The 12,470-nt window shown below is 48.1% G+C and overlaps 1 protein-coding gene across 3 annotated transcripts; it reads left to right on the top strand.

Annotated features, from left to right (window-relative positions):
* Positions 1 to 555: 555 nt before the first annotated feature.
* On the top strand, positions 556 to 11,084 carry Asb8 (ankyrin repeat and SOCS box containing 8). 3 transcript variants are annotated; one of them, XM_032885845.1, is made up of 4 exons: positions 556 to 665; positions 3,193 to 3,356; positions 4,870 to 4,974; positions 9,316 to 11,084. In XM_032885845.1, the coding sequence occupies exons 2-4, from the start codon at positions 3,228 to 3,230 to the stop codon at positions 9,946 to 9,948; spliced, it is 867 nt and encodes a 288-aa protein (XP_032741736.1). In that variant the 5' UTR covers positions 556 to 665; positions 3,193 to 3,227; the 3' UTR covers positions 9,949 to 11,084. The 3 variants fall into 3 exon arrangements, with proteins under 3 accessions (XP_032741736.1, XP_032741744.1, XP_032741752.1); XM_032885853.1 differs by having other exon boundaries at positions 565 to 665; positions 3,197 to 3,356; XM_032885861.1 differs by lacking the exon at positions 3,193 to 3,356 and having other exon boundaries at positions 573 to 665.
* Positions 11,085 to 12,470: the final 1,386 nt, after the last annotated feature.

Genomic DNA, 12,470 nt, shown 5'->3' with positions numbered 1-12,470 from the left:
ACTCTTCCTTCTGTGCTGGGTCATTGAACCAGAGCTAACGGGGCCCAGTACCTCCGAAGACATGGCTGCCACCCTCCAGGTTAAATAGTATGTCGACTTGCTAGATCCTTTGACCCTCTACTGTGTACAGGGGCAGACCTGCTTTTGTTATGTAGCGGGTGAATCTCAGAGAGAGCAGTGGTTCAAATAAGCTGGGCTTCATCAGATCAAGAGAGACAGTCACCAGCCACTTGCTCAGTCAGTTATGTGACTCTACTTCGAAGTGGATGGTGCTAAGCAGAAGACTGTAGGGGATGAGGAGTCAGGACTGTTTACAGATACAGACTCTGGGAAGCAGACTAGTGGGAAGTCATGGTCCACACAGACACAGACTTATAGAATAGGCTTGAAATTCGGGATTTTCCTCCACCATTGGACCAGAACGTGAGGCCAGAGGTTAGGGGCGAAGCAGCGATCCAAAGGGAAAGGGGACGATTTAACAAAGTTGAAGAACCTTCGCCGTCCAGAATCTGCGCAGGCGCACTCGGCGTGCTCACATTGGCCAGCGCGCAGGCGCCCACGCACTCGGCCGTCTTGCGCTGTAAACCCGGGGCTGCTGCGGGCCGCTTCTGCTTCCGGGTCACGCCTTGACAGCGGCTTCCCGGACCGATCTGCCCCGCGGTTCGGTGAGTGCGGCCGTGGGTGCGGGACAGTGTGAAGCCAGGCACCGCAGCCGGCGCTCCACAGCCTGTTAACGCCCCTTAGCCGCCCGCCTGAGCTGCGTGCCTCCGGACCGGGCCACTGCCCGGTCTTTGCTAGTGGTGGGGGCGGGGGCTGGTCGGCGCCCCAGGGTGCAGGCTGAGGCTCCCAGGACTCGCCCACATTGCTACGAGCGCCCGGGGGTCCCTGCGGCAAGGGACGCCATTGTCCTGACATTTACTGCCCTAGTCCCCGCCCCTCTCCGTTCGTCCAGACTCGGCAGCTGCGAGCCACCAGCTGTCCGCGTCGCCCCGTTGGGAGCCTCGGGCTAGGCCAAGGGTCTCGGTGGGGGCGAGGCCTGGGCCGGCCCAGAGCAGGGTCTGTTGAGTGCCTTTGTGCATTGCTTTAAAAAAAAAAAAAAAAAAAAAAAAAAAACTTGTGTACAATCCAAAGGGGAAAAAAAAAGCAGGGGCATGGGGCAGATGAGTCACAGCTGAGGAAAGGACCCACCTGGGTCAGACTGCAGGGTTGCTGGCCGCGGGGCCACGGGGAGGTAGATTATCTTGATCCATCCTGACAGCAGATGCTGCCCTCGCTGAAGGCACACAGTTTCACCTGGAGCTTCAGGGTAGTTTAGAGTTCTCAGCCTGGACTCCAGGGACATCCGTAAAATGAGTGCAAGGGTTAGTGTCATCTGCTTAATGTACAGAAACGTAACCACATTAGGCCAAACCTTCCGCTTTAGATAACCTGGGTTTTGTCCCCTCTGTTCAACACCATTGCTAAAACCCAGACTATACCTTTGCGCCCACCCCACCTCCCCATGCTTTTTTGTCCCCTTTGTTACAAAGTTTAAGAAAAAAAAAAAAAAAAAAAGGATTTGCCAAATTCTAAGCGGCCACTCCATACCCACAGCCTCGTTTACCTTTCAGACAGCTGTAAATGGCGACTGGTTAGCAAAAAGAAACTGCTAGAGTTTATACTGCATTATCGAATGTATAAAGAGGTACCCCATCACAAAAGCAAATATGTATTACAAATTATCAAAAATACTTCTCAGATTTGTGCTTCTTAGTAGCCGAATATGTAATTACCAAAAAAAAAAAAAAAAAAAAGGGTAGGTTCTAAAGTAAGAGCTTTTGCGGGGTTGGGGATTTAGCTCAGTGGTAGAGTGCTTGCCTAGCAAGCGCAAGGCCCTGGGTTCGAGCCTCAGCTCCGGAGGGGGGAAAAAAAAGAGCTTTTGCTTCTGAGTCACACTTTGACAGCAACTTACCTAACCCATCAATTCCTAAGCAGATACTCCAGAGAGTTAGAGCTGTTTACTGTGCTTTCTCTCCAGCTTTTGATAGGAGCTTTTTTTTTCTGTTTTTTTTTTTTTTTAATTTACATTTCAAATGTTATCCCCTTTCCCGGTTTAAACCTCTCTCTTTTTTTTTTTTTTCATAAGAATACAGCAACTTGTTAGCTGTCATTTTAAAATGTGTCATTTAACGCGTCTTTTCCGTAATTAGATCTTTTATCGTAGTTGAATCTAAGCATGTTGAATTATTTTCTTTCGCCTCCCATCCTAAAATTAATTCTCTGCCATAATAGTTTCCACACATCTGCACGACCATATTTCTCACGCACTAGCCAATTATTAAAATGTTTTTATTTTAAATCTCCTTGTTACCCATAACTGAAAGCATTTTTTTGTTGGCTTGAAGTTTTAAAGATTTATGTTGTTTCCAGAGTGGTTATATATGTACTTTCCCCCTTAAATGCTACCTTTTTTCTTGTTTTGTTTTTTCTCTTTTGAATGATTGAAAATATTTCACAGATGCCTTATCATCAAGATGGGCTTATTCCATTGCCTCCCGTTCCTCACAGTTCTTCACAGTCCATCAGGCAACCAGTATTTGTTAACTACCGTACCATGTGGGATGCAGTGGTTGTCTTTCCTGAGCAGAGAGGACAGAACCATGACATGTGCAAAAAAGTATATTGTAAGACAGGGATGTTAAGAACCTGAAGGTGCTGCCCGTAATAAAAAACAAGAATTCAGAGCAGGAGAAGAGTGGCCTGTTCTCTTTAGCCTTCAGGAGCTCTTACGCCTTGCTAGCCTTGGAGGCCAGGCAGTGCTCCAGGAGGATCTTAGAACCAGACCCTTGGGGTTGGGGATTTAGCTCAGTGGTAGAGCGCTTGCCTAGGAAGCGCAAGGCCCTGGGTTCAGTCCCCAGCTCCGAAAAAAAGAATCAAAAAAAAAAAAAAAAAAAGTTTCACTTTAGAACCAGACCCTTTAGAGGGATCTTGTCCTAGTCGAATCAGAGAGTAGAGAGTGGGACCCAAGGATCAGGGTGTCCGGGTTTACTTAACACCCTAGCAGTTGAATCTACTGCCTTATTCTCCCAGGAGGTGGCACCGATTAATCACCGATGTCCTTGGAATCTTTTTATAGTGGGGAGCCCTCAAAGAAAGATTCCTAGCCGTAAGGAGAGGGGAGCACAGTGATGCTGTCTGTCTAATTTGTTCCAGGCAGTTTGGAGCATGTGAGCATGCCCTGAGCCTTGATGAGCTCCAGTATGTGGTACATTATGCAGAGCATTCAGAGCAAATACTCGCTCTCCGAACGCCTGATTCGAACAATCGCTGCCATCCGCTCCTTCCCACATGACAACGTAGAGGACCTCATCAGAGGGGTGAGTGGGCTGCTGCTGCTGACCCCCTCGGTTTAGCACATACCCTGTGCTCATCGGTGGTTTTAGCCTGGTTATTAAAACATGTTCTCCCTAAGTACACCTCACCTGCTTCCTCCCTTTCACTGACTATTCCTTCATAAAATATGTTCTAGACAACTCTTTTCCCAGGGTTTGGTTTGGTTTTGTAAAATCTGCCGGGATGTGGTGCTGTGCAGCTCAGGGTCTTCTTCTGAACACGTTTTACTAGAGGTAGCAGGAGGCAAGCAAAGGGGTGAGGGTGGGGCTGGGGTCAGCTTTTAAATCCTTGGAGGTTTCCTTCAGACCTGGGTTATGGTGGTTACGTGGCATGGGGAGATTTCACTTCCCCGCTTCATTATAACAGCTACCAATAGGTTGTAGTTCCACAGACGACCCTGTGCCATGAAGTGTATGGCACTTACAGACTAGAGACTGAAGCGGTGGCTCAGCGATTTGAGTGTGAGCCCAGAGTGGGCAGCTCACAGTGGCTGTAATGGGAGCGCCAAAGGATGGGAAGCCACGCAGAAGCTTACACAGGCACACATGCACATGACTTAAAACAATTCTTAAAAAAAAAAAAAAAAGAAAGAAAGAAAGGAAACACATTCTCCGTTCTCTGAGCACAGCTCTTTCTAGGTCTGTCCCATGACAGGCAGCCTAGAAAGTTTTGAGGCCCTTCCCCCTTTGAAGAGAAGTAACCCAATCAGGTTTTAGAAAATGTAACCACACACTTACTCTGCGATTCATGGTTTAAAACAACTGGAGGATCTTCTCTGTCAGTGCCTCAGAGCCGCGCCCTTGCCAGCCGAGGGTGTGTGGACAGCTCCTTCCCAGCAGAGAGGCCTCAGAAGACTCAGCAGTGGGAACTCGTGCACAGCGCTCTGATTCCAGCACCTCTGACTCCAGCACCGCTGCTGAGCCACGGGGCTTCAGCTTGAATGAATCTTCCTTATCAGACTAAGTGCTGCGACGGCTGCCTGGAAGATTCTGCAAACAACAATAAGACGGCCGGCCGTGCACCGAGGAGGGTCATTTGTTGAGTTACAAAAAGAGCCTGATGGTTCCTTCTGGCCTCTGTCTGACAGACTCATTTTTATGATGCTCAGAGCACGGTGACCATAGACAGTGGGTAGTTGGTCCATTTAAGGTCATGTCCTCAGAGGTGTCCAGGTGGCCATTTTGGCAGGCCATGTTGTAGAGAGACTTAATAGCTTAATCTGGGGAACTGTGCACCGTGTGCATGCCTGGTACCAAGGAAGTGGTGCTAGGAATCGAACCTGGGTCCTTCACAAGAACAAGTGCTCCTAACCACTGAGCCAGCTCTCCAGCCACTGCTCTGGGGAACTAACTTCCTTTTCTTCCCCTTCCGTATTCCTTCGGGTTGAGCATTGGCCTCATTACTAAAGTAATAGGTGCTTGTGGTTCAGGTGTGATCAGGCTTGGGGGTCCCTTCTCCAGTCAGTCAGTTCTGTGTCTTCTGAATTCCTTCCCGCAGGGAGCAGACGTGAACTGCACGCATGGCACCCTGAAGCCCCTGCACTGCGCATGCATGGTGTCCGACGCCGACTGCGTGGAGTTGCTCCTGGAGAAGGGAGCGGAGGTGGGTGACCTTTCAATGCCTCTGCATTCAATGCCTCTGCACTCACGAGCCGTAAGCACCTGACCCTTTCCTTAGACTCTCTCTCTACACCTTCCAGCTCACTTCGTAATTCATGGTGGCATTAGCATTGTGTTCCTAAAGCAAGGTGTAACCAAGAATCGTGTGACTCCAAGACGACTCAAAGGATCTTAGCCCTTTGCCTGTCTTGTTTCCCTTCACTTAAGTTGTTCATGTCTCCAAGAAGGAGGTTGATTCTTCCTGTCTCTGTTACCTCCTGGGCTGGTCGTGTTCCCACTGTGTCCTCTCCTGCTGACTCTCCTGTTACCTAAGGACAGAGGCCTCTCAACTCTGGGTGATGTCAAGCCCTGCAAGACAGCCTTAGACATGGGAGATTCTGTGGACTATTGCCGTGGGGCTGTCCATCCTCAGGACCCGAGCACTTGTACTTTTATTTCCCGCTAGCTATTTGGTTTTTTTTGGTTCTCTTTTTCAGAGCTGGGGCTCGAACCCAGTGCCTTGTGCTTCCTAGGCAAGCGCTCTACCACTGAGCTAAATCCCCAACCCCCCGCTAGCTATTTTAGCATAACTTGATCTTACTGTCTTTGTAATGTATTAAGATAAAAATCTAAAATTAATTTTTCAAAGTAGACTCTTGGTATTGGCATGAAGCCGCACAATGATTAAAAGACTAGCTTCTGAACCAGGTGGTGGTTAAGGATTCCCTGTAATCCTAGCACTGGGAGGGCTGAGTCAGGCGGGCTGCAAGGCGGACACCAGCTTGAATATATAACAAGATTTCATCTGAGGCTGACCATCCCTCATCCCCAAAAGGACTTTGGAACCAGATTTCATGGATTCCAATTCTGACACAGTGCTTGCAGTTGTGTGACCTTGAATGGATTCCTTAAACCCTCCCTTTGCCTCAGCCTCCCCATCTATGAAAAGGGTGTGTAATAAGGTTGAAAGTGTTTGGGTTGCTGGCTTGCAGATGCCGCTAAGTAAATACATGACAAGTTAATGCCACAGCTTTGTAGGTGAGCAGCCCTGAAGGTGGCATATGCTGAGATGACAAGCCATCAAGCCAGTGTGAAGTCCCAAACGCACTGGACAATACGTCAAACAATCCAGTCCCACCATAGCATCTCTATACAGCCATGGTGTTCTGTCTATAAGTTTGTGATTAAACAAACTAGCTACAGAAAAAGCCAGTCTGTAATATTGTGATTGACCTGTTTGTAATTTAAGTGATCCTGAAGTGAAAAACCTGGTTACACCGAGTGATTAATGCCAGTGAGCAGAGAAGGTGAGAAGTAAAACATAAAGCAGTTAACCCCATTAAGTGGTTTGATTTGGTTTATTGCATTGTATGATGTGGCTTTGATAGGGATGGCCCCCATAGACCCTTGTGTTTGAATGCTTGGTCCATGGGGAGTGACATTATTCAGAGGTGTGGCCTTGTTGGAGGAAATATGTCTCTGTGTAGGAGGGCTTTGAGGTCTCATACGTTCAATCTAGACTCAGTATAAAACACAGCTGTTTCCCTCTGCTGCCTGTGGATCCAGATGTAGAGCTCTCCGCTCCTTCTCCAGCACCGTGTCTGCCTGCACCTGCCATGCTTCCATGTACCATGATAATGGACTAACCCTCTGAAATTACAAGCCAGCCCAATTAAATATTTTCCTTTATAAGAGTTTCATTGGTCATGGTGTCTCTTCACAGCAATGGAAACCTACACTAAGACAGGAGTTGGTACCAGGAACTGGGGTACTGCTGTGATAGGCCTGACCATGCTTTTGTTTGGAAGGATGTGGATTTTGGTCCTGTGGAATAGAGAGGCAGTTGAACACTGTAATTGTAGCTCAATGAGCCATAGAACAAGGAAAACAGTTGTACTGAGGGTGATTTGAACTATGAGAGCCTGGCTCAAGAGATTTCAGAGGAGAAGAATTTTAATATGTTGTCCAGAAATCTTTCTTGAAATAATTCGGAGAAGAATGTGGCTGCTTTTTGCCCTTGTCCATAAGAATCTGCTTGACAGTAAAATGAAGAAATGTATGTAAATTAATCGAATTAGCAAGTGAAATCTCAAAGCAGCCTAATCTCACATGGAAGCATGCCGCTCAGTCCTTTGAGGAACATTTCGATGACAGGTAGCAAGTTTAGAAAGGAAAAATAGAAAGTGCATAGTTTGAGGATTAAAAGGACACCAGAGTGGAATGGAGCTAAATCCATTCAAGGAGATTAATAGGTTAAAGATATTAAATGGGATTAAGGGAGTGGTGACCTTGAGCCAAGACCCCACCTAGCTAAGCTTCCGTCCTGTGGAAGGACTCACAGACAGGCTTAGGGTTAGGTGCAGCTAAGCTTCCGTCCTGTGGAAGGACTCACAGACAGGCTTAGGGTTAGGTGCAGCTAAGCTTCCGTCCTGTGGAAGGACTCACAGACAGGCTTAGGGTTAGGTGCAGCTAAGCTTCCGTCCTGTGGAAGGACTCACAGACAAGCTTAGGTTTAGGTGCAGTGCTGCACGCCTCTAATCCCAGCAGTCAGGAGACAGAGGCTAGCAGGTCTCTGGGTTCAAGGTCAATCTGCAGAGCGAGTTCCAGGACAGCCGAGCTGAAGGAGTTGAAAAAGAGAAAGCTGGTGATAACATAATAGAAAAAGGGGGTCGTGTTCCAGCCCCCCGGCAAAGCAACAGAACTTGGCGGCTTCGGCCATGTGGCTCTAGCTTTAGAGTCAAGAGTAGAAGGGACTACTGGGACATCTGATGTTGGCTAACTGGAAGTAAGAAATTAGCTGTGATTAAAAGAGACCAACATCACTGAGATGAAACCTGGGAAGTGCTATGTGAGAGCACAAAGGAGCTGTGTTCCAGAGATGGCCAAGGTTGCACCTCATGCTGCAGCTGTCCTTGGTAATGTGTGAGAGTCACCCAGGTGGTACTGGTTTTGAGGGCATGAAGGGGTCATGAAGAGCAGCTGAGGCTGGGCACTGTGAGAGGCCATGGAAGGCGGTTGGTGAAGGTGCAGCCTCAGTTGCAGTTGATGGCTGAGGACTGAAAGTGTCATGCAAAGGAGTTGAGGCTTGGCACCATGAAGAGAGCCTGAGAGAGCCTATTGGTGAAGCCTAGTTGCAGCAGAAGACCCCAGTGGATTGGAGATGCCAGGACCATGGGATGACCACCAAGAACAGCAGCGGCAGTGGAGTGGATCAACCTGAGCCTAGAATGGTACAGAGGACAGAGCTGGAGAAGTGACGCCAGCCCTTTGGAGGAGCCCAGAAGACCATGTGTGGATTCCAGACATTGGAACAAGAAGCTGTAACATTGAAGTTGCCTTGGAGACCCCAAGATATCAGATACCAGAGCGTGGGATACCTGCTGAGGAAAGCTGCCAACAGGGCATGGGCCAGCCCAGGAGAAAGAGTTACGTTGTAGTCAACAAAGCTGAAAGAAGATGGAGATGCAGAGTTTTGAGTTTGCCCAGCCAGTTTTTGGTCTTGCTTTGGCTTCGTATTTCCTCACTATGACATTTCGGAGTGGTAATGTATCTCCTGTGATGTCGGAAGTATGTGATCTGCTTTTTGATCTTGATTTTATAGAGGATTACAGTTGTTCATTGCATGAATCTCAGAGCATACTGTGAACTTTGTACTTTTAATTTTTTTTTCCTTTTCTTTTTTTCGGAGCTGGGGACCGAAACCAGGGCCTTGCGCTTGCTAGGGAAGCGCTCTACCACTGAGCTAAATCCCCAACCCCTACTTTTAATTTTTTAAACATTGCAGAGACTGCGATAGACTATGGGGACGTCAGTAATTGAAGTAAATACATTTCGCATTATATTATGAACACAGCTTATGGGGACCAGGGAGTGGAATGTGGTGATTTGAATAGTTTTGGCCCCCATAGACTCATGTATTTGAATGCTTGGCCCATAGAGAGTGGTATTATTAGGATGTGTGCCCTTATCGGAGGAAGATCATCTCTGTGTGGGTGGGCTTTGAGGTTCCACATATGCTCAAACTATGTTTAGTATAAAACATAGTAGTCTCTTTCTGCTGCCTCTGGATCAAGATGTAGAGCTCACGGCTCCTTCCAGCACCGTGTCTGATTGGACATTGACATTCTTCCACCATAATAGACTGAACCTCTGACACTGTAAGCCAGCCCCAATTAAATGTTTCCTTTATAAGAGTTTCCTTGGTCATGGTTTCTCATCACAGCAATGGATGTATTGTTGAGAGCACTGCATGACAAAGGCAGTGGGAAAATGAGTACAGTACTCTTTGCCAGCATCTTCTCCCCAGTAACCTGCCCAGTGTAAAGTAGTTCCTTCCTCTCTGCAGGTCAACGCCCTGGATGGCTACAACCGAACGGCCCTCCACTATGCAGCAGAGAAAGATGAGGCTTGCGTGGAGGTCCTGTTGGAATATGGGGCAAATCCCAATGCACTGGATGGCAACAGAGATACCCCGCTTCACTGGGCAGCCTTTAAGAACAATGCCGAGTGTGTGCGGGCCCTGCTGGAGAGCGGGGCCTCTGTCAATGCCCTGGATTACAACAATGACACTCCACTCAGCTGGGCTGCCATGAAGGGAAATCTTGAGAGTGTCAGCATCCTTCTTGACTATGGCGCTGAGGTCAGAGTCATCAACCTAAAAGGCCAGACACCCATCTCCCGCCTGGTGGCTCTGCTGGTGAGAGGACTGGGAACAGAGAAAGAAGACTCCTGCTTTGAGCTCCTCCATAGAGCTGTTGGACAGTTTGAATTAAGAAAAAATGGCATCATGCCACGAGAAGTGACCAAAGACCAGCAGCTGTGTGAAAAACTGACTGTGTTGTGCTCGGCACCAGGAACTCTTAAAACCCTCGCCCGCTACGCTGTGCGCCGCAGCCTGGGTCTCCAGTATCTGCCCGATGCAGTGAAGGGTCTCCCACTGCCAGCGTCTTTGAAGGAATACCTGTTACTCTTAGAGTAGCCTGTAGGGGACATTTCTGCCATCTTGCAGACAGCTCTGGGTGAGGTTTTCTTTTCAATTCTGTCCCTTTGTTGTGGAACACAGAAAAGCACTTGTTCCTGTTGTGTGGTTTATAGATTTTGAGACAACACATAACAGCAATGTCTATACCATCTCCCCTCCCATACCAAGCAACCAAACCAAAAAAAGTTACCTCACTTCTGTTTGCTGTTTTATTGCTTAGTTGCCTTTTTATATTCAATCCTGCAAAAGAAGTCTTCCCCAGATCCCTGCAGGACACTTTAGTCAACAGTGTGACTGCATTTCCTAGGTAAATCTAGTAAAGTACTTAGATACATGGCTTCCTGGGCCATGGTGAGCATTGTGAAGGAGTTCCTTCTGAAGAGTTGTAGTTGATCTGAAGTTTAAGAAGTCCACACTCCGATTAACAAGAATTATGTTCCAAGGATGAGTGCTTGAACTTCATTCAGATGGGGTGTAGACTCAGGATTCGGCACTCAGGAGCCCTGATTCCTTTTCCATATGGTACCCAGGGCTCGGCATCCAGCGGTGCGTTTCACAGGATGTCTGGCTGCTCCGAGGGAGAAGAGCAGGATTCCCAGCAGTCCCGGGATTGCCAGGCCATCCTAATGTGGCTTTCCCTGAAAACTCCTTTGCACCAATGAGCAGAGCGAGGGCCCTGCTCCTCCCATGAAGGTCTCTCTAGTAAGGGCGGAGGGTGGGCGGCACTGCCTTTTCCACAGAGCCCCATTCCCTAAGAGTTCCAAGCTGTTTTTTTCCTACTCTCTTGGAACCTTTGCCTTTTACTGAGCTATAGAAAATGGGGTAAGTGGAGCTAGGGACAGAACACAGAATACAAAAGGGGTTCTTTGGAACTGGCCGCCTACCCTAAAAGACCCATTTTTGTGAACAATGTTCTTCCTTTTCGTGTTCTTAAACTAGATGAAGTTGATTTTGACCTTAGGCGATCTGTATGCAAGTTTGGAAAGCATTTTCTAAAAAGCTGGCTGGAGACTGCACCCAGATGAATAGGACCTTCAGACTGCCACTAACTCAAAACAGCGTGCCTGCTTTTGTTCTCTGCTGTCGCTGGGTTTGCCCATTTGAAAAAAGAATAAAATAATTCTAAAAGCAAATTTGGCAACTTCCACTTTCTACTTTTCTCTGCTTTCTCTTTTGCCCATTTATAAGAAATTGCTTGGCTCTTCGTATGCCTTTCTCCTCTCGGCAAGTGACTGTGGACATGAGTGAGCAGGAGAGTGAGAGCATAGTGTGGGGAAAGCCTCCTCTTCCCTCAGTGTCCCCTACCCCAGGGCACAGTGTGGGGAAAGCCTCCTCTTCCCTCAGAGTCCCCTACCCCAGGGCACAGTGTGGGGAAAGCCTCCACTTCCCTCAGAGTCCCCTACCCCAGGGCACAGTGTGGGGAAAGCCTCCATTTCCCTCAGAGTCCCCTACCCCAGGGCACAGTGTGGGGAAAGCCTCCACTTCCCTCAGAATGCCCCCTAACCCAGATAAGAGAGATGCAGCAAGTCAAGTCTCCAAGGCTGAGATCCAATACTGCAGTCTGGGCCTCTCAGCCTAACAGGGAAATTAAATGCTAAACCCCAAACTCTTTCTACCAAGACTGAATTAGTTAGAATGAAACTTGGCACTGCCATTCTGAAAGGCAGCCAGGCCCATTCTGCTCTTCAGTGTGCATGGGAACCACTGAAGATGCCCTTCTGTTTCTCATCGTTGACGCCTGTAGTACTTGGGAACGAGACGTCTTGTGTGCGTGGATTCCGTGTTTTTTCAGTCACTTCCTACTTACAGTCGGTGGCTACAGTGCATCCAGTTGACACAGACTCGCTGCTCTTTGACTTTGGGAAGACAGCACGTACTTAGTAGGTGGTTTTTCTTCCTATGCCATCTTTGTCTACATTTGTTTTCAGATCTTGTGATCCTGAAATACTGCTCTTTGTGAAGTGTCACTTTTGTACTGACTGGCTGTCAGTGAGGGCAGCTGCACTTGTGCCCCAGTGCGTGGAGCCCCCCACTGCCTTTTCCTAGTCTGTTTAGTTGGTCAGGCTTGGGTAGCATGAGGAGCAGAATGGCTTCAAGATCAGTTTGACTGGGATTAAAGAAACGGTGTGGCAGTTAAGGGTACTTGCTGCTCTCGCAGAGGACCTGGGCTCAGTTCCCAGCACCCACGTGGTGGATCAGAACCGTCTGTAATACCAGGGGGTCTGACACCCTCTTCTAACCTCTGTGGGCAACAGGCATGTGTGTGGAATTCATACTGACAAGTGGGCAAAACATTCATACACATTATACACAAAGTAAATCTTAAAAATTATTTTGAAGCAGGGTTTCTCTGTGTAGCCTTGTCTGTCCCGGAACTCACTATGTAAACCAGGCTAGCCTCAAATTCAGAGATCCTCCTGCTTCTGCCTCCTGAGTGTTGGGATTAAAGGTACCACCACCCCTGGCTTTAAAAAAAAAGTTTGACTCCCAGTTTTGTGAGGCTCTAAAATCTAGACATG

The sequence above is a fragment of the Rattus rattus genome, chromosome 1 (assembly GCF_011064425.1).
Source record: "Rattus rattus isolate New Zealand chromosome 1, Rrattus_CSIRO_v1, whole genome shotgun sequence".
Classification (NCBI taxonomy): Eukaryota; Metazoa; Chordata; class Mammalia; order Rodentia; family Muridae; genus Rattus; species Rattus rattus.
Note: the sequence above shows the minus strand (reverse complement) of the source record. Positions and strands in the feature narration are given on the sequence as shown.